Genomic DNA, 27,058 nt, shown 5'->3' on the forward strand with positions numbered 1-27,058 from the left:
TTCTTTGCTCTACTTTCCTTCCCAGGTTCCCCAATTCTTCTCAGCCTCCCCCTCCTTCCCTCCTCTTCCCCCCTTCCCCGCCCCCGACCCCATACTGGCGCTCAAGGGTTAAATTGGGGCGGAGTCCAGGGATGAACGACAGCCACAGTCACCAACTGGAACGGGGTGAGAGAGAAGAGCTGGGTGGGGCCACGGGGCAGAGGCGAACCCACACGCCCCCAGACCCCGCCCCGCAGCTGGAGGCCCCGGGTGGAACGGCATGGGGCGGGGCGCCAAGGCTTGGCGGGCTCGGTGGTTGGGCGTCCCGGCAGCCGCTTGAGGCACGGGGCGGGGTCGGCCGGGGCCTCCTCCCTCATTCCCTGCGCGGGGCCGAGCCGCCCGTCTCTCCCGCCCCTCCTCCTCCCTTTTCCACCCCTCGGAGTGGAGCTGCACTTGCGGCTGCTCCCTGCTCGGTCCCGCCCAGCCTCCGTCGCGCAGGAACGGGTCCCTGCAGTCCCCAGCCGATGGCAGGACAGTAGCCGCCTGTCAGGGGTCGCGAAGGGCTGAGGCAGACGCGGCGGCTCCCGGGCCTCAGAGAGTGGGTGTCTCCGGAGGCCATGGGCTACCCCGAGGTGGAGCGCAGGGAACTCCAGCCCGCGGCAGCGCCGAGGGAGCGCGGGAGCCAGGGCTGCGGTTGTCGCGGGGCCCCTGCCCGGGCTGGCGAAGGGAACAGCTGCCGGCTCTTCCTGGGTTTTTTTGGCCTCTCGCTGGCCCTCCACCTGCTGACGTTGTGCTGCTACCTAGAGTTGCGCTCCGAGTTGCGGCGGGAGCGGGGAGCCGAGTCCAGCCTTGGCGGTCCCGGTAACCTCGGCACCTCGGGCACCCTGAGCAGCCCCGGTGGACTCGAACCCGACGGTTCCATCACCCGCCACTTCGGGCAGCCATCCCCGCAGCAGCAGCTGCTGGAACGGGGAGAAGCTACGCTCCCCCCAGACGCCCAGGACGGGCACCAGGTGAGTCACTCTGGAGGGGCAGGGCCCCCTCCCCATGTGCGCAGGGCGGGGGCCTGGGGAGGACTTTGCCACCTCGAGCCGAGTTCGACGGCGGGATCGGGGAGGGGGCGGACGAGCTGGGGAGAGGTCGCCCCGGGGCAGGTTGTCCTCGGTCCCTGGCCCAGCTCACCCTGACTCTCTCAGGACCTCCGGACTTGGGAACTCTGGCCGGCGCCCGCCGCCCCCAGCTCCGGCTGCCTCGGGAAAAGTTGGCGGCGCTCCCGGCCGGGCCGCGGCGCGAAGGTGCGGGCGCTGCCCCCCTGGCTGACTAACGGCAGCAGCCTGGCCCTTCTGCTCCCGGTGAGATTCTGCGCCCGCGGTGCTTGTTTTTTCGTGTCCAGAGCTGATGCCAGCACTAGCAGGCTCTCTTTTGGAGTTGGAGCTGTAAACAGCTGTAATAACTGCTCCACGCCCGTTGAAACAACTTTGAACCGTGTTTTCTGCGCCGGGGTGCTGGTGCACTGACCAGATCGTGGGCTTGTTCACACTTACCTGCAATTTGAGACGGATTGTCCTCGGTGTTCTAGTGAGGATCAGCGCCCCTGAGGAATTCTGGTAGAAATATGCCGTCTTGCTAGACAACTTCTGAAACAGCAATTTAAAAAATCTTTGGAATAAAACTCACCCTTTGCATGCCGGTTCTGACTCTTTTTTGGGAAGTGGGGTGGGGAGGGTTGGTGTGAAGTGTCTTCACTCCTGCTTGCTTGTGAGCAGGAATCTACTGATGGAATAATGACTCAAGAATAGTCTCCCAGGTTTTTTGTTTGTTAGTTTTGGTTTGTTTTTTGTTTCTTTTGTTTTTTAATACAATCTTTATGGTGTTTGTGCCCTGGTTAGCAAACTGTTAGCTTTGGTGTTTGTTTTCTACTTTTTCTAGTTCTTTATTTAAGGAAATTTAGTGCCCTAAAACTAAGTATTCTCTTGTTTGCCATTATTTTGTCTCACGTAAAACTTAAGAGAAGCAGCCAAGGATCCTTTTGAGGTGGTTAAAGAATAACAGTCAATTTGTTCCTCTTGGGGAAGAGGGCAAGTTGTACAAATAAGTTCCTTGAGGTGAGTGACCCAGGCCTTCTATATTTATTACCACATCCAGAGTCATTGTCATACTCTGTAAACATTATTCGTGCTACTTTGACCACCCATCCAAAGTTGGTGTCACATTCATGATAATGCTTTAATATTAGGGTGGACACAGTTTCTACATTTTGCGTTGAAAGGTTGTCCTGAGCCTTAAAATGTTTTGCTAGCACACTTCAACTTATATAACAGCTTATCAAAGAAGAGAATCAGTAGACATGCTTCTCATACTTGAAACTTTAAACACAGTAGCTAAATGATAATTAACTAGGATTCTGGTTCCCTTTATCTATCCACCTCCCAACAACAAACCCTCGCCCCTGCCCCGCGACTATGCCCAGTAGAAATACTTAGCAGCTGAACATTGGTTTTCTGTGAAAAGATGAAGGAATTGAACTTCCTTAGTCAAATGGTGGCAAGGCCTTTTGGCATTCAGAATGGACAGACCCCTGTTTGTAGGCTGAGGATTAGTAGAACAGCTGTATTCTGGGGCTGCTGTGATGGTGTGGGATTCTCATAGGGTCTGTAATGGCATTTAGTTGCCTTTGCGTGGTGCTTCAAATAGTTCTGTCTAGGTTTAAATACAGCGCCTTATCTTCTGTCCTTTATTTTTTCCGTTTTAATCTTTTGGGGAAGTAATAACAAGCACACTGGCTTTTTGCATTTGCTGACATCAATTGGAGTCAGAGTTTTTTAGAGTTATGAGAGGCCATGAATCCATTTGATCATTCCCCTTGGAGAACACATAGTTCCTATGGGGGAAATGACTTGTCCAAGGTCATACAACTCTGATCAAAATTAGAATGGAAGTTGGTCTCTTTACTCCGAGTTCAGTGCCCATTCCCCTATAATATACTACTTCCTGGAGCCTTTTGTCTGGTAGCTGGGTAGAGCTATGGAATTTTTGCAAAGGAGAGGGCTCCGATCTGCATTATTTTCTTCTTCTTTACCTACATTTTGGCCAGACTATATTTAACCATGTATTCCTTATTCTTCCTGAACTTCACTTTCAGGAGAATTAGAGTATGCTTTGAAGGAATTTTAGCCCAGATTCAACATAAGTTTTCTTGAGGGTGTTAGTTTTAGTATACCAAGAAAAGAAAAAAAAAAGGAAACATTGATTGGCTATTAAATTAGTATGGTTACATCTTGGGTAAAATTTCCAGTGCCCTGGTGCACCCTCTGCTGGCTTTGCAAGGACATTTAATTGCAGTATTGCTGACAGTCAAGATTCTAAGTTGTGCTGACAGAATCTGATTCATAAATAAGGAAGTAAACAGCCTGTGGGATTTGGCCACGTAGGTCATATTTTTATATTTTAGTTTTCAACACAAACAGCTGCTGTTACAGCAGCTCTTAGACGGAGAGGAAAAAAGATAAAAATATACACCCTTCAATGAGCAGAACATTCAGGTTTCTCACCAGTTTATCTGCAAGGAGTGAAGGCAAACTGATGAGAATAAATTGCTGGAAGATCTCATGAGACCAAGTGGGCAGAATAGTCAGAGGCACTTCATTGTATAAGGTCATGCAAACCTATTCATGCTTATGAGATGATGGGCTCAGTTATGATTCAAGAAAGGGATCTAGAAGTCACTGAAGATGTATGTATGTCATCCCTCAATTTAAAAACTTTAAAAACAGAATACAGAAGGAAATTAGGGCAGTCAGGATGCACAGCAGAGAGATCAGCAAAGTTCTCCTAGGGACTTATTAGAAAAGCCTTCCCAGTGAGGGCACAGTTGCTCATGATAAAAAATGAAAGGGTCACTTTGGACCTTCTGGAATCATACCTGTCTCCTTCAGCTGGAGTAGCTGAGTATCTGTAGGTTTATCTGGATACTCATTGGAGATGATCTCAGGAGCTAAATACATCTCATCAGTCTCTGAGTTAGACAATACACAATATTATTGTTAGAGTAAAAAAGATTAAAATAAAAATCACTGTTTATCTGTCTATGAAGAAGTTGGCCCAGTTGTGATTTTGGTCCTCAAAGCCGAGAATATGGTGGGCATTATCAGGAAGGGTGTTGAAAACAATGATGAAACAAAACTCTTATCTTTTCCATATAAAAGACCAAAAGTGGATTTGCATTCACAATCATATAGGTAATTCTGGTGGCTGCTCATCAAGAAAAACTTAACAGCTGATACAAATCCCCAGAAAACAAATTAAATTGATCAAAAGGTTGGAGGGACTTTCTAGTTGTTTTTTCACTCTGGAGAGATAGGTTGAGAGAGGGTGATGATCAAAGTCTACTAAACCATGAGAGAGATGAGTAAGGTTAATAGACTGGTGTAATTTAACAATCTAGTTCAATAAATAGAAAGCCTGCTATGAGTCAGCCACTACATTAAGTATTAGATATCTTTTAATGCTTGAAAGATTATTTTGTGGGGGAGGCAAATAAAGGTAGTGTCTCATTCAGATGATTTCCCCAAGAGATACTGTAACTGAAACTCTAAGGTTTAAGTGTTTAGAAAAATATGTTTGTGTAGACTTATAAGGGTTTATTGGGGACTGTTAGCAATATTTGGAATATGTCTCTAATTATTTGAGGTGATGTCATAGAAGTCAACGTTAACTTTGCACAAAACATCTCTGGTTTAACTAAATAGGACATTAGTATATCTAGATTTGATGTTAATTATTAAGGCCTGTTGATCAAGAAAATGACTGGGAATCGCTAAATCCAAGAATTTTTTAGGGGAGTGGGATCCAGATAAGATCATTTTCTATAGGTTTAAATCTAGATTTTTTCAGTGTGACATTCAAGGCTTTTGATCAACTGGCTGCATTATACCTATCCCATTTTCTCTCTTACCGATTCTACTCCTGCAACCCACCCACCATATCCTGTCTTGGAATCATTCTCCAGTTATTGCTGTTATTGTGTTTAATAAAACTTGTGTCTTTATATTAGAGCTCCTTGGAAATCTGCCTTCCTTTTTGTCTTTTTCCACAATACGTGGTACACAGTGCTGATTATAGTTAGGGTACTTAAACACTTGTTGGCTTGAATTATTATTTGGGGCCTTTAGAGATGTTCATGTAAAACAAAGACATTTATAACAGGCCTGTTTTCCTCAGGCCTTGCTAAGCCTGTGAATTGTTAACTGTGCTTAGGTGAGTAGATAGTTCCACTGGCAATGTCTCACTGGTTTCTAGAATCATTAGATAGTAAAATGGAGAAAAGCCCTAACTACATTACCACTATGATGGTGCAAAGAGTTTTTTGTAATGTATTATTTGATGTTTTGTTTTATTTGCATGTAGGTCTCATCTTTCTTTCTCTCTTAGATCTTGTGAAAAATAACTTGTAGTTTATCTGTGATTACGTTATAAAGAAGATCTCTTTATACTAGAGAACTTCTGAAGCCCTTTAATCCCCAAGAACATGACCAAGAGAAACCACTTGCGTTGCCTGCAGGGTGACCCTTATAGAGGACCAGTTTTATCTGACTAGTCTGTAAATACCCATCACTTAGCTCTTCATTTCTTTTCCCCCCACTTTTCTATTGAAGTGTAACATACATACAGAAGAGGTCACAAATCATAATTGTACAACTGGATGAATTACTGTAAAGTGAATACAGTAATGTTACCAGAACTCAGGTCAAGAAATAGAAATAGCATCTCAAAACCCCCACCATATCACTATACCATCCTCCTCCAAAGTGAATGACTGTCCTGATGTCTAACATGATTAGTTTTGCCCATTTTGAACTTGATATAAATGAAATCAAATAGTATGTATTTTGGGGGGGAGCTTTTTTTTTTTTTGCTCGATGTTATGTTTTTTGATATCCATGATGTTGCATGCAGCTGTAGTTTTTATTTGTATTTTTGTATATTATTCCCTTGTTTGAATATACCACAGTTTATTCATTCTACTGATAATGAATATTTGGGTTGTTTGGGGTTATTATAAATAACAGTACTATGAATATTATTATACATGTCTTTTTTGGTTATGTGTACTTGAATTTCTATTGGGTATATACCTAGGATTGGAATTTCTGGGTCGTAGGGAATGCATATTTTCAAATTTATGGATAATGACAACTTTTCTCAGTGATTGAACCAATTTATATTCCCACTGGCAATGTATGAGAATTCTAGTTGTTCTACATCCTTGATAATACTTGTTATTATCACTCGTTAAATTATAGCCATTCTGGTGGGTGGGTTTGTAGTAATATCACATTGTGATTTTAACTGGCATTTCTCAGAAGACTAATGCAGTTGTACTTCTTTTCATATGTTTATTATCTATTTGGTTATCTTTTGTGAAGTGCCTATACAAGTCTTTTGCACATTTTTATTGGGTTGTTTATTCTTTTCTTATAGATTTGTAGGAATTTTTTATGTACTCTGGCTATGAGCCACTTTTGAATTTTTTGGTTGCAAACCCTTCCCAAATCTCTTTATAGTATCCATTGATGAACAGAAGTTTTAAATTTTAATGTGTCTAGTTTTTCAGTATTTTCCTTTATGGCTAGGGTTTTTTGTGTTCCATTTAAGAAGTATTTTCCTACCTTGAGAGCATTTAGATATTCTCCCATATTATCATCTAGAAGCTTTATGCTTTTGCCATTCACATTTAGATCTGCAGTCCACCTGAAATTGATTTTTGTGTATGATGAGATACAGGGACCAAGTTTTGTCTTTTCCATATAGATATTCAACCCAGTGCCATTTATTATAGGGAATGTCTTTTCCTCCCCATTTCTCTATTGTGTCACCTTTGTCATAAACCAATTGTCTACATATGTGTCAGATTGTTTCTGAATTGTTTGTTCTGTTCTATTAGTCTATTTTAAAAATAAATTTATTTATTTATTTTTGGCTGCGTTTGGGGCTTTGTTGCTGCACGTGGGCTTTCTGTAGTTGCGGCGAGTGTGCTTCTCATTGTGGTGGCTTCTCTTGTTGCGGAGCACAGGCTCTAGGCACACAGGCTTTAGTAGTTGTGGAATGCGGGCTCAGTAGTTGTGGCTCGCGAGCTCTAGAGTGAAGGCTTAGTAGTTGTGGCACATGGGCTTAGTTGCTCCGCAGTATGTGGGATCTTCTCAGACCAGGGATCAAACCCATGTCCCCTGCATTGGCAGGTGGATTCTTAACCACTGTGCCACCAGGGAAGACCCCTATGAGTTTATTTGTCATTGCACAAATACCATAGTCTTAATTATTGGACTTTATAATAAGCTCTTGATATCCTTCTACCTTGTTCCTCTTCTTTAAAAGTATCTTGGATGTTCTTGACCCTTTGCCTTTCTGTATCTGTTTCAGAATCAGCTAGTCACATCTGACCAAAAAAAAAAAATGTAATTCTTAAGAGAATAACATCAGCAAGATGGTGGATTAAGAAGTCCTGGACCATCCTTTCCCCCACAAACACACCAATTCAGCAACAATTCATGGACAAATTCCCTTTGTGAGAAATCCAGGAACTAACTGAAAGGCTCCTGTACCCAGGGAAAACATGAAACCAGACACACTGAAGCCAGTAGGGAGATTTGAGACAGCCTCTCACCAGAGTCCCTGCCACCACCACAGCACCATATGATAAGGAAGAGAGCCCCTACCTTCCAGCTTCTCCTAGGGAGGGAAGGGATTGATTCACACATCTAGCACCCCAAGTTTTCTGAGGAATGGTTTCTGTCCTGCCAGTCTTAGAAATCTGATGGATCTCCCTAGGGGAGAACAGAGTTGGTGGCTTGGGCTTGTAGACACCATAGATCTTTCCTCCTGCTGAGCACAGAGCAAGAAGACAAAAAATCCTAGCTCTCAACATTCCGCTGGGGAAGGAAAGAGTTTATCTGAGCATCTAGTGCTCCAACTTCTCCAGGGCTGCCCAGAGAACTGGCATCTGACTTGCCAGTCTAGGAGCTTTAAGTGATCCAGCACATTCTAGCCTCCTGGGGGAGAACAAGACAATGGTTGGGGCTGGTAGATACCATATATCCTCCCCTCTGCTCAGTATAGAGTGAGTGGATGAAACATTCCAGCTTTCAGCTTATTCCTGGAGATGGAAGAGTAGATCTGTGCATTCAGTGCCAAAATTTCTCTGGGACTGCCCAAAGAACTGGCGTCTGTCTTGCCAGGCTTGGAGCTCTGATGCATCCAGCACAGTCCAGCCATGTGGAAGAGAATGGAAATGGCATTTTGGACTGGTAAATGCCATAGCTCCCCCCCTTCAGCACAGATTGAGTAGAAAGAAACCAAAGCTTCTTGCTTCTCCCTGGGGAGGGAAAGAGTTGTTAGAGGCCCTCAGAATCTCTGACTAGGCTAACTGGTGGAGATCTTCTCCAGTGCAAGGCTAGTCAGTCCATGAAGACTGGGAGAGGTACTTGCTTTGTGTAATATGCAGACACCAACATAGAGAGTAAAGGAAGATGAAAAATCAGCAAAGAAGTTCCAAATAAAGGAACACATTAAGTCTCCAGAAACTGACCCTAATGAAACAGTTATGAGATTTATCTGACAGAGAATTCAAAGTAAGTGTTATAAAGATGCTCACCAAGATCAATAGAACAATGCATGAACAAAGTGAGAATTTCAACAAAGATATAGAAAATATTTGAAAACTGCCAAACAGAAATCATGGAGCTAAAGAGCACTAATCGAACTGAAAAACTCATGAGAGGGATACAACAGCAGACTAGATAAAGCAAGACAAAGTATCAGTGAACTAATGTCACTGGAAATAATTCAGTCAGAGGAACAAAAAGAAAAAAGAATGAAAAAGAGTGAAAAAGCTTAAGGGACACCATCAAGTGGACCAATAGGGGCAGTAGGGGAATCTCAAAAGGAGAAGAGAGGGAAAACTAGAAAGCTTATTCAAAAAAATTAATGGCTGGAAACAATCCAAATCTTGAGAAGGAAATTGACAACCAGATTCAAGAAGCCTAAAGGACACTGCTAAATAAATAAACCCAGACAAGTCCACACTAAGACATATTATAATTAAATTGTCAAAAGTTAAAGACAAAGAGAAAATCTGAAACTAGCCAGAGAAAAGGAACTTTTCATATACAACTTTTCATATACATATAGAACCCCCAAAAGACTATCAGCAAATTTTTCAGTAGAAACCTTGCAGGCCAGAAGGGAGTGGGGTGATATATCAAAGTGCTGATGGGAAAAAAAAAAAACCCTGCCAACCAAGAATACTATACCTGTCAAAAGTAAGGACAGATAAAGATATTCCCAGACAAATAAAAGTTGAGGAAGTTCATCACCACTAGACCTGCCTTACATGAAATGCTAAAGGGAGTATATCAACTTGAGATGAAAGGATATTAAACAGCTACATGATAGTATAAGAAAGTATGAAACTTGTTGGTAAAGATAAATATATAGACACATACAGAATACTATATTACTGTAATGGTAGTGGATAAGTCACTTTTATTTCTAGCATAAAAGTTAAATGACAGAAGTATTAAAAGTAACAATAAAAATATGTTAAAAGACACAATATAAATAGATGTAAAATGTGGGAAAAAATAACAGTGTGTATGGGGAAGAAGCTAGAATATAGAGTTTTTGTATACAATTTAACTTGAGTTCTTACCAGATTAAAATAGACTGTTGCAAGATATTTTAAATCCCAAGGTAACCACAAAAAATACCTATAGAAGTTACAAAAAAGAAAAAGAAAAGAATCAAAGCTTATCAATACAAAAAAATCAACAAAACACAAAGAAAGACAGCAAGAGAGGAAATACAATCAAAAGACTCTCAAGACTAACAGGAAACAACAAAATGGCAATAGTAAATCCTTCCCTATCAATAATTACTTTAAATGTAAATAGATAAATCTCCCTCAGTCAAAGACATAGAGTGGCTAAAAAGATAAAAGCAAGACCCAACTATATACTTTCTACAAGAAACTCACTTTAGATTTAAGGACACAGATAGGCTGAAAGTGAAAGAATGGAAAAAGATAGTCTATGCAAATGGTAACCAAAAGAGAGCAGGGGTGGCTATACTTATATCAGACAAAATAGACTTTAAGTCAAAAACTCAGATGAGACAAAGGACATTATATAATCATAAAAGGGTCAATCCAACAGGAAGATATAACAATTATAAATATATATGCACCAATATCAAAGAACCTAAATATATAAAACAAACGTTGACAGAATCAAAGGGAGAAATAGACAGTAATACAATTATATGGGAGACTTCAATACCCCACTTTCAGTAATGGATAGACCATCTACACAGAGGAACAATAAAGAAACAGAGTACTTCAACAACAGTATAGAGTGAATGGACCTAACAAAAATATACAGAACATTCCATCCAACAGCAGCACAATGCACATCCTTTGCAAGCATACATATCTTTCTCCAGAAAAGATAACATGTTAGATCACAAAACAGCTCTTCACAAATTTAGAAAGATTAAAATCACACCAGGTATCTTTTCTGAACACAGTGGAATGAAACTAGAAATCAACAGCCAAAGGAAAACTGGAAAATTCACAAATATGTGGAAATTAAACACTACACTCTTTAACAACCATTGGGTCAAAGAAGAAATCAAAAAGGAAATTAGAAAATACCTTGAGACAAACAAAAACAAAAATACAATATACTAAAACTTATGGGATGTAGCAAAAGCAGTACCAAGAGGGAAGTTAATAGCAATAAATGTCTACGTTTAAAAAGAAGAACAATCTCATATAAACAACCTAACTTTATACTTCAAGGAGCTAGGAAAAGAAGAACAATGTCCAAAGTTAGAAGAAGGAAGGAAATGACAAAGACTAGAGCAGAAATAAACAAAATAGAAGATAGAAAAATCAACAAAACTAAGAATTGGATTTTTGAGAAGATAAACAAAACTGATAAACCCTTAGCTAGATTAAATACAAAAAAAGAGGACTCAAAATCAGTAATGAAAGAAAAGACATTAAGACTGATGGCAAAGATATAAGGATCATAAGAGACTACTGTGAACAATTAATTATATGTCAACAAATTTCTAGAAACATACAACATACCAAGACTAAATCAGGAAGAATTAGAAAGTCTGAACACACCTATAACTAGTATGGAGATTGAATTAGTAATCAAAAACCTCCCAACAAAGAAATCACAGGACCAGATGGCTCCACTGGTGAATTCTACCAAACATATAAAGAAGAAATAGCACCAACATTTCTCAAACTCCTCCAAAAAAATTGAAGAGGAGGAGCACTTACAAACTCCCTTTATGAGATCTGCATTACCCTGATACCAAAGTAAGACAAACACACCAAAAGAAAAGAAAGCTACCAATATCCAGGCCAATATCCCTGATGAATATAGCTGTAGAAATCCTCAACAAAATACTAACAAACTGAATACAACAGCATATTAAAAGGATCATATTCTATGACCAAATGGGATTTATTCCTGGATGTAAGGATGGTTCGACATATGAAAGTCAATTGATGTGATAAACTACATTAACTGAATAGATGCAGAAAAAGCATTTGACAAAATTCAACACTCTTTCATGATAAAAACTCTCAACAAACCAGAAATAATAAGAAAGTACCTCAACATAATAAAGGCTATATAGGAAAAGCCCACAGGTAACATCATACTCAATGGTGAAAAACTGAAAGCTCTTTTTCTAAGATGAGGAACAAGGCAAGGATGCCACTCTCATATGTTCTATTCACCGATATAGAACAGATATAGTAGAAGTTGTTGCTTGAGCAATTAAGCAAGAAAAAGTAAAAGGCATCCAAATCAGAAAGGAAGAAGTTAAATTGTCCCTGTTTGCAGATGACACGGACTGATAAACAAATTCAGTAAGGTTGCAGGATACAAAATCAATGTACAAAAGTCATTTGCATTTCTATATACTAACAATAAACTATCTGAAAAGGAATTAGGAAAACAATCCCATTTATAATAGCATGAAGAAGAATATCATATGTAGGAATAAACTTAACTAAGGAGGCAAAAGACATATATTGAAAACTACAAAACGATGAAAGAAATTAAAGAAGATACAAACAAATGGAAAGACATTCCATGTTCATGAATTGGAAGAATTAATATAGTTCAAATGTCCATACTACCCAAAGCAATGTACATATTCAGTGAAATCCCTATCAAAGTTCCAATGGCATTTTTCAAAGAAATAGAACAAACAATTCTAAAATTTGTATGGAACCACAAAAGACCCCAAATATCTGAAGCAATCTTGAGAAAGAGCAACAAAGCAGGAGGCATCCCACTCCTGATATCAAACTATATTACAAAGCTATGATAATCAAAACAGTATGATGCTGGCATAAAGACAGGCATATAGACCAATTGAACAGAACAGGGAGCCTAGAAGTAAATCCATACATATACAGTCAGCTGATCTTTGAAAAGAGTGCCAAGAATACAGTGGGGAATAGTCTCTTCAACAAATAGTGTTGGAAATTCACATGCAAAAGAATGAAATTGGAACCTTATTCACAAAAATCAACTCAAACTGAATTAAAAACTTAAACATAAGACCTGAAGCTGTAAGACTTCTAGAAGAAAACATCAGGGAAAGCTTCATAAGATTGATCTTGGCAATGATTTCATGGGTATAACACCGAAAGCACAGGTGACAAAACCATACATAAACAAGTGGGACTACATCAAGCTACAAAGCTTATGTACAGCAAAGGAAACAATCCACAGAGGGAAAAGGCAACCTATAGAATGGGAGAAAATATTTGCAAACCATATATCTGAGAAGGGGTTAATCTCCGAAATATATAAGGAACTCCTACAACTCAATAGCAAAAAACAAGTCTCAATAACTTGATTGAAAGATAGGATAAAGACTTGAATAGATTATTTCTCCAAAGAAGACATATAAATGTTCAACACATATATGAAAAAATGCTCAGCATCACTTATCATCAGGAAAATGCATATCAGAACCACACTGAGATATTACCTTACACCTGTCAGGATAACAATGATCAAAAAACAAAAACAAAAACAAAAGACATTGTTGGTAAGCATATGGAAAAATTGTTACCCTTGTATACTATTGGGGGGCATGTAAAGTGGTGCAGCCACTGTGTAAAACAGTATGGATGTTCCTCAAAAAATTAAAAACAGAACTACCATGCAATTCAGAAATATTAATTCTGGATGCTTATTCAAAAGCTTTGAAATCAGGATCTCAAAATGATATTTGCACTTCCATGTACATTACAGCATTATTCACAATAGCTAAGATGTGGAAACAATAGAAATGTCCACTGATACATAAATGGATATAGAAAATGTGGTATATACATACAATAGAATACTATTCAGCATTAAAAATGAAGGAAATTCTGCCACATGTGACAACATGGATGAACCTTGAGGATGTTATGCTAAGTGAAATAAGCCAGAAACAGAAAGGCAAATACTGCATGATTCCACTTATATGAGGTATCTAAAGTAGTCAAGTTTATAGAATCAAAGAGTGGAATGGTGGTTTCCTAGGGCTGGGGGTGGGGAGAGAAAATGTGGAGTTACTAATCAACAGGCATTAAATTTCACTTAAGCAATTTAAGTTCTAGAGATCTGCTGTAGAACACATATATAGTCAACAATAATGTATTGTACACTTAAAATTTTGTTAAGAGGGTAGGTCGCCTGTTAAGTGTTCTAACCAGAGTAAAATAAAATTAAGGGAAAAAACCCTCCTGGAATTTTGTTTTGATTGGATTGAATCTAAAAATCAGTTTAGGGAGAACTTATATCTTTATAATATTGATTCTTCCAGTCTGTGAATATGGTATATATCTCCATTCATTTAGGTCTTTAATTTTTCTTGGTAATATTTTATAGTTTTATATGTAGAACTCTTGTACACCTTTCATTAGATTTATTCCAAGGTATTTGATATTTTTGAAGCCATTTAAAATGTTATCTGCAGTTGATGCTGTGGTCCATTTCCTCAATCCATGTCTTGGTGGAAGAAAATTGTCTCACCCAAGGAGATGCTTCCTTCCAGGGCATCCCGCATCCAGTCAGTGCCTGATTAATGAGCAGGTATAAAGGCTTGCCCCTTCCTCCCCAAATCCAGAAACTTTTGAAGGGCCATACCAGCTCCAGAGCTACCTATGAATTTGGCTAGGGTCTTTTTGGGATTGCTTTTTTCCTCTTACACATATGTTGATCCCAAAAGCACTTCCTAATAAAAGTCATGCTTGATAATCTATGTCTCCCAGTCTGCTCCACAGGAAAACCAACCTGGGACCATATCATTTTGAAATCTCATTTTTAAATTGCTTCTGGCTGATGCTTACAAATATAGTTTATATATTGACTTTGTATGCAGCATTGTGCTGAACTCTTTTTTTTTTTTTTTTTTTTTGCGGTACGCGGGCCTCTCACTGTTGTGGTCTCTCCCGTTGCGGAGCACAGGCTCCGGACGCGCAGGTTCAGTGGCCATGGCTCATGGGCCCAGCCGCTCTGTGGCATGTGGGATCTTCCTGGACCGGGGCACGAGCCCGTGTCCCCTGCATCGGCAGGCAGACTCTCAACCACTGCGCCACCAGGGAAGCCCTGAACTCATTTATTAATCCCAATAAATTATCTGTAGGTCTTGTGGATTTTCTACATACACTATCACACTGTTTGTGAAAAATGACAAGTTTTTTTTATTTTTTCCTTTCCAATATGTATACTTAAACATGTTTTTCTTACCTTATTGCACTGTCTTGAACCTTCAGAACTGTGTTGAATAGAAATAGTAATAGCAGGCATCTTTGTCCCATTCCCAATCTAAGAGGTAAAAGTGTTTAACATTTCACCTTTAGGTATAATGTTTGCTGTAGTTTTTTGTTTAAGTTTTTTGTAGTTCTTTATCAATTTAAAAGTTCTTTTTTAGTCCTGGTTTACTGAGAGTTTTGTTTTAATCATGAATGGATATAGCATTATATCAGATGGTTTTCCTGCATCTATTGAGATAATTATATGATTTTTTCCCTTTATTCTTTTAATGTGGTGTTAAACCAAGTTTGCACTTGTGGGATAAACCATACTTAGTCTTGATGTTTAATTTATTTAGGACTTTCAGTTTATTTTATAATTAACTCAGGTTGTCATATTTCTTCTCATATACAAAATGCAAAGCCTAGAAATTAAGGCTTTGACATTCATATAGAGTCACCTGTAATAATCCTGTTTGTTTAAAGAATATCCATTTGCAGACATTTACAGTGGGTGACAGTCTACATTATGCCCTATTTTTCGCTACATTCAGCACTTACCTTAGGTCCATTCTAAGCATTGATATATAATATCATAATTCTGTTTGAAATGCATAGTTATTTCTTTTTCTTGATTTCATTTAGTTGTATATATTTCTGATCATCTGAATATTTATTTTCCTTATAAAACTATATCATCAACATAAAGAGATGCTTAAGATTGCCTCAGTATTCAAGTTTGCTTGTTTTTCTTTTTCCCAGCTTTTCTTCAGTTGTCCTAAATGTAATGTATTATTTATTTTATATATTGCTGAGTTGGTTTGCTAAAACTTCATTTAGGATCTTTGCATCTATATACATGATTGAGATTAACATGTAATTGTCCTTCCTCATCAGGTTTGGACAAGGTCAAAATGTTCTTGTAAAATTAGTTGAAAGTGTTTTTTATGTTTTGTCTGTACGAGTTTATGTAATATTAGTAATATTTCTTCCTCAAATGTACTGAAGCATCTGGGCCTGGAATTTTTTGGGTGGAGGAAGGGGAGATTTTAAACTCTAGATTTGCTATCTTAATAGACATAAGATTTTCAGATTTTCTGATTTTATTCAGTTTTGGTAAGTTTTGTGTTCTAGAAATTTATTTAGCAAAAATTTTAAATTTATTCACATAAAGAGTTTCATGATATCCTTGCTTATCTTTTGTTTAATTATGGTAAAATATACATAACATGAAACTTACCATTATAACCATTTTTAACTATACAGTTCAATGGTATAGAGTACTTTCATAATGTTGTGTACCCATCATCACTCTCTATTTTCAGAACTCTTTCAATCCTCCCAAACAGAAAATCCATACCCATTAAACAGTAAATCCCTATTTCCCCCTACCTGTGGCCACTGGTAGCCTCTATTCTACTTTGTCTCTTTGACTTTGCCCATCTTAGATACCTCATATAAGTGGAATCATACAATATTTCTTCTTTTGTGTCTGTGTTATTTCATCAATGTTGTAGTATGTATCAGAATTTTATTCCTTTTCAATGGCTGAATAATATTCCACTGTGTGTATATGTGTGTGTGTGTGTGTGTGTGTGTGTGTGTGTGTGTGTGTGTACACCATATTTTGTTTATCTGTTCATTTGTTGATGGACATTTTGGTTGTTTGTGTCTTTTGGCATTTGTGAATAATATTGCTATGAATATTGGTGTTCAAGTATATGTGTCCCTGCTTTTAGTTCTTTTGTGTGAAATTGGTGGATCATATGGTAATTCTGTTTAATTTTTTTGAAGAGCTGTCAAATTGTTTTCCACAGTGGCTGCACTATTTTATATTCCCACAAGCAATGCACAGTTTATCCCATACCCTACCAACATGTGTTCCAATTTCTCCACATCCTCACCAACACTTGTTTTATATATTTCTGAAAATAACTATCCTAATAGGTGTGAAGTCTTTTCTCATTGTGGTTATCATTACCTGTTATAAAAACTGCGTTTTAAACTAATTATAGATTCAGAGGACTCTTACAGTGGTGTTACAAAGAGATCATGTGGATCCTTTAGCCAGTTTCCCCCTTTGGTTAAATCTAATGTAACTATAGTACAATATAAAAACCAGGAAATTTATGTAGATATGAAGTATGTGTATAGTTCTATCATTTTATCACATATAGATTTTTGTAGCCATCATTGCCAAATACAGAACTGTTTCAGCACTGCAGAGATATCCCTTGTGCTGTCCCTTCTATTCACATCTCCCACTCCCTATTATTTCTAACCCCTGACAACTAATCTCTTCTCCATCGCTATAATTTTGTCATTTGAGAATATTATATAAATGGAATCATACAGTATGTTAACATTTTGAGGTTGGCTTTTTTTCACTCAGTATAATGCCCTTGAGATCCATGCAAGTTGATATGTGTATTGGTAGTTTGTGTACTATAGTGTGTTTAATCCATTAACCTCTAATCTGTATGATCTGTAGTGTTTTCCCCTTTTCATTCCTGATATTGATTATTAGTGTATGCTCTCTTTTTTCTTGGTTAGTCTTCCAGGAATTTATTGTTTTATTAGTTGATTCACACCATGGATTGTTTGATTTCTATTTCATTAATTTCTGCTATTATCTTTTAAATTTTCTTATTTCTACTTTCTTTGGCTTTAATTTGCTGGTTTAAAAAACTCTAATTTCTTGAGAAGATGCCTTCATCATTCTTCTTTTCTAATATATGCATTTTAGAATATAAATTTTTCTCTAAGCACAGTTTTAGCTTGTCATATAAGTTTTGATATATTGTATTTTCATTATTCAGTACCAAAAATATTTTCTGATTTCTATTGTGGTTTCTTCTTTAGTCTTTTTAAGTTTATTTATTGATTTCCAAACATGGAAATCTTTTTGTTATTGATTTTCAGCTTAATTCCACTGTGGTTAGAGGACACCTCTGTATGATTTAAAGTATTTGCTATTCATGGGAACTTCATGGCCCAGTATATCGTCAATTTTTATAAATGCTCTGTGTGTAGTTGAAAGAATATATGTCCTGTAGTGTCAAACATGTATCAAAATGTATCAAGCATTTGTCTACCTGTTCTATCAGTTGCTGAGATATTTGTGTTAAAAATCTCTCATGATATAAAAGTTGAGAAAACTCATAAGAGTAGATGGAAGAGAATTTTCTGAGATTTAAAAAAATTTAATCAGGTTCAGCTGATATGTTTTCCTGATGCTTTTCTATTTTAATCCATTAAACCAAATACATGAAATAAAAATTTCTCATGATAATTATGTATTTATCCATGTCTTCTTTTAGTTCTGGTAATTTTTGATTCATATATTTAGAGATCATGTTATTAGGTGCATACAAATTTAGTACTGTTATATCTTCCTGTTGAATTGAACCTTTTATTATTATGAAATGTCCCTGTTTATCTCTAGTAATGCATATTACCTTAAAGTCTATGTTGTTTGATATTAATATTGCTTCTTTCTTTTGGGTACCATTTACATGATATATCTTCCATCTTTAAAATATTTAACCTTTATGTATATTTTAAATGCATCTCTTGTAAACAGACATAATTTCCTTTTTTAATTCAGTCTGTCTCTTTTAACTGGCACATTTAATCAATTTTCATTTAGTGGAATTAATTATATATTGTCTTTAAATATGCCACACACTGTTTGCATTCTATTTATCCTGCCTGTTCTATGAACCTTTTCTCTCCTTATTGCATTCTTTTGGATTTTTTTACTCACTTTTTAAAATCTTTTGTTAACTTTGTAGATATACATTCTTTTACTATTGGCTTAGTAAAGATTACAGCATGCATTCTTTTTTTTTTTTTTTTTTTTTTTTTTTTTGTGGTACGCGAGCCTCTCACTGCTGTGGCCTCTCCCGTTGTGGAGCACAGGCCCTGGACACGCAGGCTCAGCGGCCGTGGCTCACGGGCCCAGCCGCTCCGCAGCATGTGGGATCCTCCTGGACCAGGGCACCAACCTGTGTGCCCTGCATCAGCAGGTGGACTCTCAACCACTGCGCCACCAGGGGAGCCGCACAACATGCATTCTTGACTTATACTCTGATATAAATTAGTTGTTTGACCTCTTCCTATACAGTGAAAAGGCCTTATTTACTCCCTGCTAGCTATATGCTATTGATGTTTTGTAATTTAATTATCTATATAATTTAAACTGCACATAACATTGTTGTTATTGTTTTATAGTCAATATTCATTTAGATTCCCCCTATGTCTACCCTTTTCCTTACTCTTCATTCCTTCTTTTCTTCCCAAGCTTCTGTCTGGGATAATTTCCTTCTGCCTAATAACACCCTTTAACATTCTTTTTTATGTGTTTCTGCTGTTGATTTTGTTTGTTTGTCTGAAAGTATGTCTTTATTTCACCTTCATTTTTGAATGACATTTTTACTGGGTATAGAATTCTAGGTTAGCAGTTATTTTTCTTTCAAAATTTTGAAGATACCCTGTCATTTCTTACTGGCTGCTATTATTTCTTTTGGGAAATCAGCTGAAAATTTTATATTTGCCTCTTTGAAGGTAATGTGCCCTTTTTCTCGTGCTGCTTTTGATGTTTCTATTTATCTTTGGGTTTTAGTCATTTTACCATGACATGCTTAAGTGTGATTGATTTTCTTTATATTTATCTTCATTGGGGTTCAAAGAACTTGGATTTGTGGCTTTATTGTTTTTTGTCAGTTTGAAACATTCTCAGTTATTATCTCTTCAAATGTTGCTCCTGCTTTATTCTCTTTTTACTCTTTTTAAGATTCAGTTACAATCTCTTTAAGAAATTTTCTCTGTGTCTCTGATGTCTCTTAAACAATTTTTCTCTAAATTCCATCCTTTCTTTTCTCTGTATTTCATTCTGCATATTTTCTTCTGACTTACCTTCCAATTCATTGATTTATTAGCTTTGTCTAATCTGTTAAACTCACCCACTGAACTCTTAATTTCACTTCTCACATATATTTTTTATTTCTAGAATTTCCATTTGGTTCTTTTAAAAAATACTGTTCATTTCTTTGCCATAATTTATAATTTAGTCGTTTCTCTTTTTGAACTTACTAAGCATAAGAATTTGAAATTCATCATTGGCAACTCTATTATCTCAATCCTTTAAGGTATATTTCTTTTTTTTTTTTTTGCGGTACGCGGACCTCTCACTGTGTGGCCTCTCCCGTTGCGGAGCACAGGCTCCAGATGCACAGGCTCAGCGGCCATGGCTCATGGGCCCAGCCGCTCCGCGGCATGTGGGATCTTCCTGGACCAGGGCACGAACCCGTGTCCCCTGCATTGGCAGGCGGACTCTCAACCACTGTGCCACCAGGGAAGCTAAGGTATATTTCTGTTGTCTATTGTTTCTCTTGATGGTCTATAACTTTTCCTTGTTTCCTCAAATGCCTGGTTAGTTTTAGTTGAGTGGCAGACACTTTATATGAAAAACTATAGTAGAGATGGTTCGAGGCCTCAGTTGTTTTCATTTTTATCCAGAAAGGATTTATGTTCACTTCTGGCAGGTGGGTATGGGTAGTAACAATCCCATATTACCTTAATCCAATTTGAGACTGAGATAATTTGAAGCTGTCCTTTATTTTAGACTTCCTTTAAGTATCTTTCCTTTCTCAGTTGGAACCGAACATCTGAGGATTTTTCTATGGTTCCCCCTCATGATGGGCCCTGAATTCCTATTTTTGCTATTTTAGCTCCATGAGCCTATCAAAAGCTCTGCTGTCTCTAAGCTGACTCTTCTGTGATGAGCCAATGATCTGAGGAGAAAAACAGTCTCTCTGAGTTTTCCTTTTATCCTGAATCTTGGCTCCATAATACTTCATTGCTTTGTTAAAACTTGGATGCCTTTAAATATATGTATTATTTATATTTTATCCCTGTTTTCTTATTGTTTTCAGCAGGAAATTTGGTCTGAATTACTTAGTCTTACATTACTAGAAGCAGAATCGGTTAATCATTCCTTCAATAGGTATTGATCATCTCCTATGTATCAGGCACTGTACAAAGCAGTGAAGAGGCAACTGTTGAACTTGTTAGAGAGGATTTTTGCTATCATAGAGTTTACAGTCAAGTGAACAGGCAATTATAATACAATATAATAATGCAATGGTAACGTTAATCGTAAGATCTGGAGCATGAAGGAGGAGTACTTGACCCAGACTTTTGAAATCAAGCAATGATTTCTGGACAAAGCATTTCTGAGCTTAGACCTGAAAAATTAAGATTTATCTATGATAAGACTGTTTTAGGCAGGATTAACATGTGCAAAGACTTGGAGGTGAGAGATAACATGGCATATTCAGGGAACAGAAAACTCAGCTTCTGTAAAGCTACAGTTATCAAGACAGTGTGGTACTGGCATAAGGATAGGCATATAGATCAATGGAATAGAATTATTTGTTTACAAACAACCCTTACATTTATGGTCAATTGATTTTTGACAAGTGTACAAAGATTTCACTGGGAGAAAAGATACTCTGTTCAACAAGTGGTCCTGGGACATTTGGACATCCACATGCAAAAAGAATATCTTAGACCATCACTATGCACTGTACCCCCAAATTAATTCAAAATGTATGATAGGCTCAAAGGTAAGTGCCAAAACAATAAAACTTTTAGAGGAAAATATAGGAGAAAATCTTTTAGACTTTGGACTCGACAAGGATTTCTTAGGTACAACACTGAAAACACAGTCCAAAAAAGACAGAAATTGATATACTGGACCTCATCAATATATAAAAACTTCTGTTTTTCAAAAGAAACATTAGTACATAAATGTGACAGACTAGGAGAAAATGTTTGCAAAACAAATATTCAATAAAGAATTTGTATCCAGAATTTACAAAGGACTCTTAGAATACAATAATAAGAAGGTAATCCAAATTTAAAAAATGGGCAAAAGAAACAAATATTTCAGCACAAAAGATATTCAAATGGCTAAATAAAAAATACATGAAAAGATGCTCAACATCATTGTCCATCAGGAAAGTGCAAATTAAAACCAGAATGAAAAAAAAAACAAAAAAACCAGAATGAAGATAAATACGTTATGATCTCACTGATATGTGGAATCCAAACAAAAACAAGCTCAAAGATACTGAGAACATATGGGCGGGTGCCAGAGGCAGAGGGTGGGTGTGGGTGAAATGGATGAAGACAGTCAAAAGGTACAATCTTCCAGTTATAAACTAAATAGGTCATGGGGGATGTAATGTACAGCATGGCAATTACAGTTCATAATACTGTGTTACATATTTGAAAGTTGCTAAGAGAGTAGATCTTAAAAGTTCTCATCACAAGAAAAAAATTTCTGTAACTGTGTATGGTGACAGATGTTAACTCGACTTACTGTGGTGATCAATTCACCGTATATACAAATATTAAATCATTATGTTGTACAGCTGAAACTAATACAATGTTGTATGTCAATTATAACTCAATTAAAAATTTTTTAAAAAAATACCACAATGGAGTTACCATTTCACATTCACTAGAATGGCTATAATGAAAAAGACAAGAAGTAGAGGTGTTGAGAAGTGGAAACCTTTATACACTGCTGGTGGAAATGTAAAATGATGCAACTGTTTTGGAAAACAGTTTGGAAGTTCCTCAATAAGTGAACATAGATAATAAGTTACCTCATGACCCAGCAATTCTACTTACTCCTAGGTATATAACAAAGATAATTGAAAACATATGTTCACACAAAAACCTCTACACAAGTGTTCCTAGCAGCATTATTCATGATAGCCAAAAAGTGGATCAACTCAAATGTCTAATGGGTAAACAAAATGAGGCATAATATTCTCTACAATGGAATATTATTCAACTGTAAAAAGGAATGTAGTACAGATACATGCTACAACATGGATGAACCTCAAAAATATTACACTAAGTGAAAGAAGCCAGCCACAAAAAAACATAATGTATGATTCCATTTATGTGACTTGTCCAGAATAGGCAAATATGTAGAGACAGAAATTAAGTTTGTGGATACCTGGTGGAGGAAATGGGGATTAAGTGAATATAAGCATGAGAGAGCTTATTGAGGGAGCTTGTTGGAGGGATGAAAAAATTCTAAAACTGATTTACCACAGTCAGGGTGGTTGCAGTGGAACTGAAAGGAAAGGAAACGATGGAAGAGATAGCATGCTTATATAATTTGGTAAAGTTACTAAAAATCACTTCAAATGGGTAAATTCTATGGCATATGAATTACATCTCAATAAAGCTGTTATTTTAAAAAGTGTAAGGCACATAGAATATGGTCAATAAGTGTGTAAGAGGTATTGGTTGTTTCTGTTACCTATCTTTAGAGGAAGAGAATGTTCAAGACTGTTCACCCCAATTACCCTGAGATCTATCTCCCCCTAATCGACGTGTCCAGGACACCAACCCAGAATCAACTCGGTAAGGAGCTCCAGGGGTGGGGATTTGGTCATGTGTAATTTTAAAAAGCTAAAGCTCTATAGGTGATTCTGGTGTGCACTCTAGGGTGAGAATCTTTGACTCATGGAATTGTGCATGGCTTGGTATGGTTAGAAGCCGGAGTGCATGTGGGCCCAATGGCTACTTGCATTAAGGTGGGCATATAATAATCAGGAATCTTGGCACAGAATGACCTCTGTCTCTGTTTCTCTTTCTCTTACTCACTCTGTCTGAAATAGCTAGCTATTCCCAAGTTCTACTAAGAATCTTTTCCAGAATTGTAGGGTTAAAATATATTATACAGATCATCTATTGCAGTGGTTCTTAACCAAGAGTGCATCTTAGTCTTACCTAGGGAACCTTTTCAAAATGCACATGTCCCTGACCACACTCAGACATATGTCATCAGAAATTTTAGAGTGGGACCATGAGCATTTACTGTTTGGATAAAAGGCTTCTCGGGTGATGCTGATGCTCATTTCACTTGAGAACTAAGGCTGTAAAGGAAGAAATGAAGGAAAGAGTATAAAGGAGATAACATTTGGTTCCCTGTGACTAACTTCAGCTCCCCTGTTATGGATCATTAGGTCTTTATCTGGGATACTACCTTTGAAGACTACTGGACCATGAGCTTGGGTGGTAGTGAATGCTTAATGAACATCTCTCTGTAGAATACCATTTGGGAAATCAATTCATAAACTCTGTGTCTTTGGGGGAAGAGAGGGATCTCAGTTGCCAATTCCTCAGCCAGATAATAGTCCTGTGTGCTTGGAATAGCCAAGGGAGGAGGGTGGTTCCTTGTCTCCTATGGCTTCATGGGGACTCCCCTGCTGCTAGCTGCTGAAATTACTTTAAAATTATAGGCTGCTGAGTAAACTTCCCCATGCACATCCACCTGTCAATGGGCCTGCACTTCAGTGATGAAGAGTAATTTTTATTGGAGTGATGGCATACAGCAGGTGTTGAGACTAAACAGCCATAATGAAATTGATTTTCAAAAGACTACTTCTGAATTTTATTTTGTGGTTTGTGGGTTGTTATTCGTTTCATCCTGCCATGCCAGTGGTCTACAGGGGCAGCAATAGCTTGAACATTTGTAAGGTTTTGGATCAATCCACATGGCTCTGTGCCTAGAAGCATTACATGCTTCTAAAGCACTTTTGCTGTGTAGTCTAAATGCTTAGTCTGGGGAAACTGAAGGTGTTTTTGTTTGGTTTTTTTTTTGTGGAAGAAGGTTCTTAACACTTGTCATGGTTAGTCAGACTGAGAGGAAGAAAGAAGAGGGGCATAGTTCATGAGTTCCCTTGACTCAACCACGCCTACACTGAGTTCGTATTATGTACAAGACACATTGCTAGTGGGGATTCTATTCCTTAAAGATGATTTAGCTAACAGAGTCAACCAAGGAGTACAAACCTACGTTGTTCTTAATGATGTTAAACAATTCCTTTTGGTGCAGTTTGTTTCTGCTTGGATTTCCAGCTGACATCTCAAATTCAATAAGTTAAACTGGACTCATCTCCATTCTTCCCCTCTCTGCACCCCCCACCCCAGCACACTGAATTTTACAAAATTAAACCCCAGTTTCATTCTCTCAATCATTCAGGCATGAAACTTTGGAGGCTTTTTTATTCACTTCCCTTTTTCCCTTGCTACTCGTATTTGGCAATCAATTGCTAAGTTGATTCATACTCTGTGGAGTTGATTTATACTGTTCATGATATCTCTTGATTACTCCCTTTCTTTCCAGTTACTCTGCAACTACTCTGGTTGTGTTTGGCATAGATGATCTTCAAGGTCCCTCCCAACCAAGAAAATTTGTGATTCTGCCTCAGTTCCTTATTACCTCACTCCTGCAGTGGTTGTCCAGTTGAGAGTTGCTTTATTCTCTACTCCATAGACACACCTCAGCTAGATTACTTTTCTTCAAGTGCCACTTTGTCATGTCACCCCCTCCTCAGAAATCTTTTGTGTCTCCATACTGCCACTCTTCAAACTTCTTAACCTGGCATTCTAAGCCCCTCTGTATTCGGGCTTGAGCTGCTCTGCCACTCTTCTTGCTACTCTGCATCTGAATCCTGTTCCATCCAGACTGGTCCATTCATAGGTCTCTCACATTCTGGCCTTTGTTTACCCATTCCCCAAAGTAGAATGTCCTTTCTTCCAACCTGCCTCTCCGATCCCTTCAGGTCTTCACAGCTCAACTTAAACCTTACCACTAAAGTGAATTCTTCCTTGCCTACCCATCTCAGCACTTCTCTAAACCCCTCATTTGACACTACGTTATATTGTAGGTTATCTTGTTTCCTCAAATAGATGGGAAGGTTTTCGAAGGCAGAGACTGAGTGTTATACTTCTTTGTATCTTCTACAATACTGATCTGTACTCCTTTAGTTAAATGTGAAAGTAAATCTTAACATATTAAAACATTCTCCCTAATATTGGACTCTAAAACACAGTTGTACTCATTTATTGAGGGGAATATCATGCTACCTTAAGGATCGGGTGATTTTTAATGGGGTCTGTCACTAAGACTTCTTTTCTTTTAGAGCCCTGCTTAAGGTTAAACACCCTCACAGAAGGCATATTGGACCCTAGAGCCTCCACCTGTAGTTCCTTTCCTTCCTTCACATCTTTAAAAGCCTTCCATATAGCAGGCATTCATATTCCACTTTGACCTGCTACGTACTTCTTGATTTCCTCAACCCAGCAAGTTTTTGCCTTTACAATGGCTTTGGAATTAATTTCCCCCACATACTAGTAAAGGTACCTCAATTTCTTGGCCTTCAGATTCTAACTGATTTGCCAGGTCATGGGAGGCTCCATACCGTATTTTTCTTTCAAGTCAAAGGCCCTTCTCCATCATATATCAGAGTTCCCTAACCTTGACCTTGTTTGTATTTTTAACAATATCTCATTTAATGTGTAAATATGGGTAAGCATTTAAGGCAAGGGCTCTCCATATCTTGTATAACACGAAATATACCAGTGTTTCCAATAATAAAGGCCTAGGGAAAAGCCAGAGTTGTGGTTAGGTGCGTGTGCACCTGTTGTGAGTGTACGTATGTGTGTGTATTTGTGTACGTGAGAGAGAGAGAGAGAGAGAGAGAGAGCAAGAGAAATTGATTGTGTTTGTGTGTATGCATTTAACTATTAAACACTAGAATTCTATTCATTGGGAAACGTTGTGTTATATATCACAGCTGTGTAGTTAATATAATTTTGCCTTTTGACATCATGCCAGTAAAAGAAATTTCAGAGTCCTTCCCATCTTTTAGCAGGACTCACAAAGCATATGGTTTGTGACCTGAGGATAATGACATTATAACCAACCACAGACAATGTGTATATAGATTGAAATTTGTGCCATTAAATTATTTAATTAAACAAATAATTACTCGGTTCGTATGGATAAAAACATAAGACCAAGTAGTACTACTATTTCATAAAGTACTGTTTCACACTTTCAATTAACTCATTTTCTCCTCAGCCCCTGCCTTTATCTACTCATTCACAAAGTCTTGCTTCCACCTTCGATACCAGAGTTGCCTCATACATGTTTTGGTCTGTTTTAGAGATTTGTATTGTCCGGGAACTTGTGGAAAGAATACTGGAATGAATTCTGGCTCTTCATTTAACCAATTAGCACATTTCAATGTCCTTATTTGTAAAGTGGGAAAGGTAATACTTTCCTTATCTCCTTCACAATGTTTTTCTGAGGATCAAATACAAATATATGTAAAAAATATAAAACTGTCCAGTTATTATTTAGAGGGC

General features: G+C 37.9%; 1 protein-coding gene across 8 annotated transcripts in view; it reads left to right on the forward strand.

Annotated features, from left to right (window-relative positions):
* Nucleotides 1–596: 596 nt before the first annotated feature.
* Nucleotides 597–27,058, forward strand: part of EDA (ectodysplasin A) — a gene marked incomplete at both ends in the record, with an annotated part of 366,474 nt that continues 340,012 nt past the window's right edge. For all 8 annotated transcript variants that reach the window (XM_082864827.1, XM_082864831.1, XM_082864828.1 and 5 more), the window contains one exon: nt 597–992. In XM_082864827.1, coding sequence (XP_082720953.1) covers nt 597–992 — 396 coding nt within the window. The remainder of the gene's footprint in view (nt 993–27,058) is intronic.

This window comes from Leucopleurus acutus (assembly GCF_964270905.1).
Source record: "Leucopleurus acutus genome assembly, chromosome: X".
Lineage (NCBI taxonomy): Eukaryota > Metazoa > Chordata > Mammalia > Artiodactyla > Delphinidae > Leucopleurus > Leucopleurus acutus.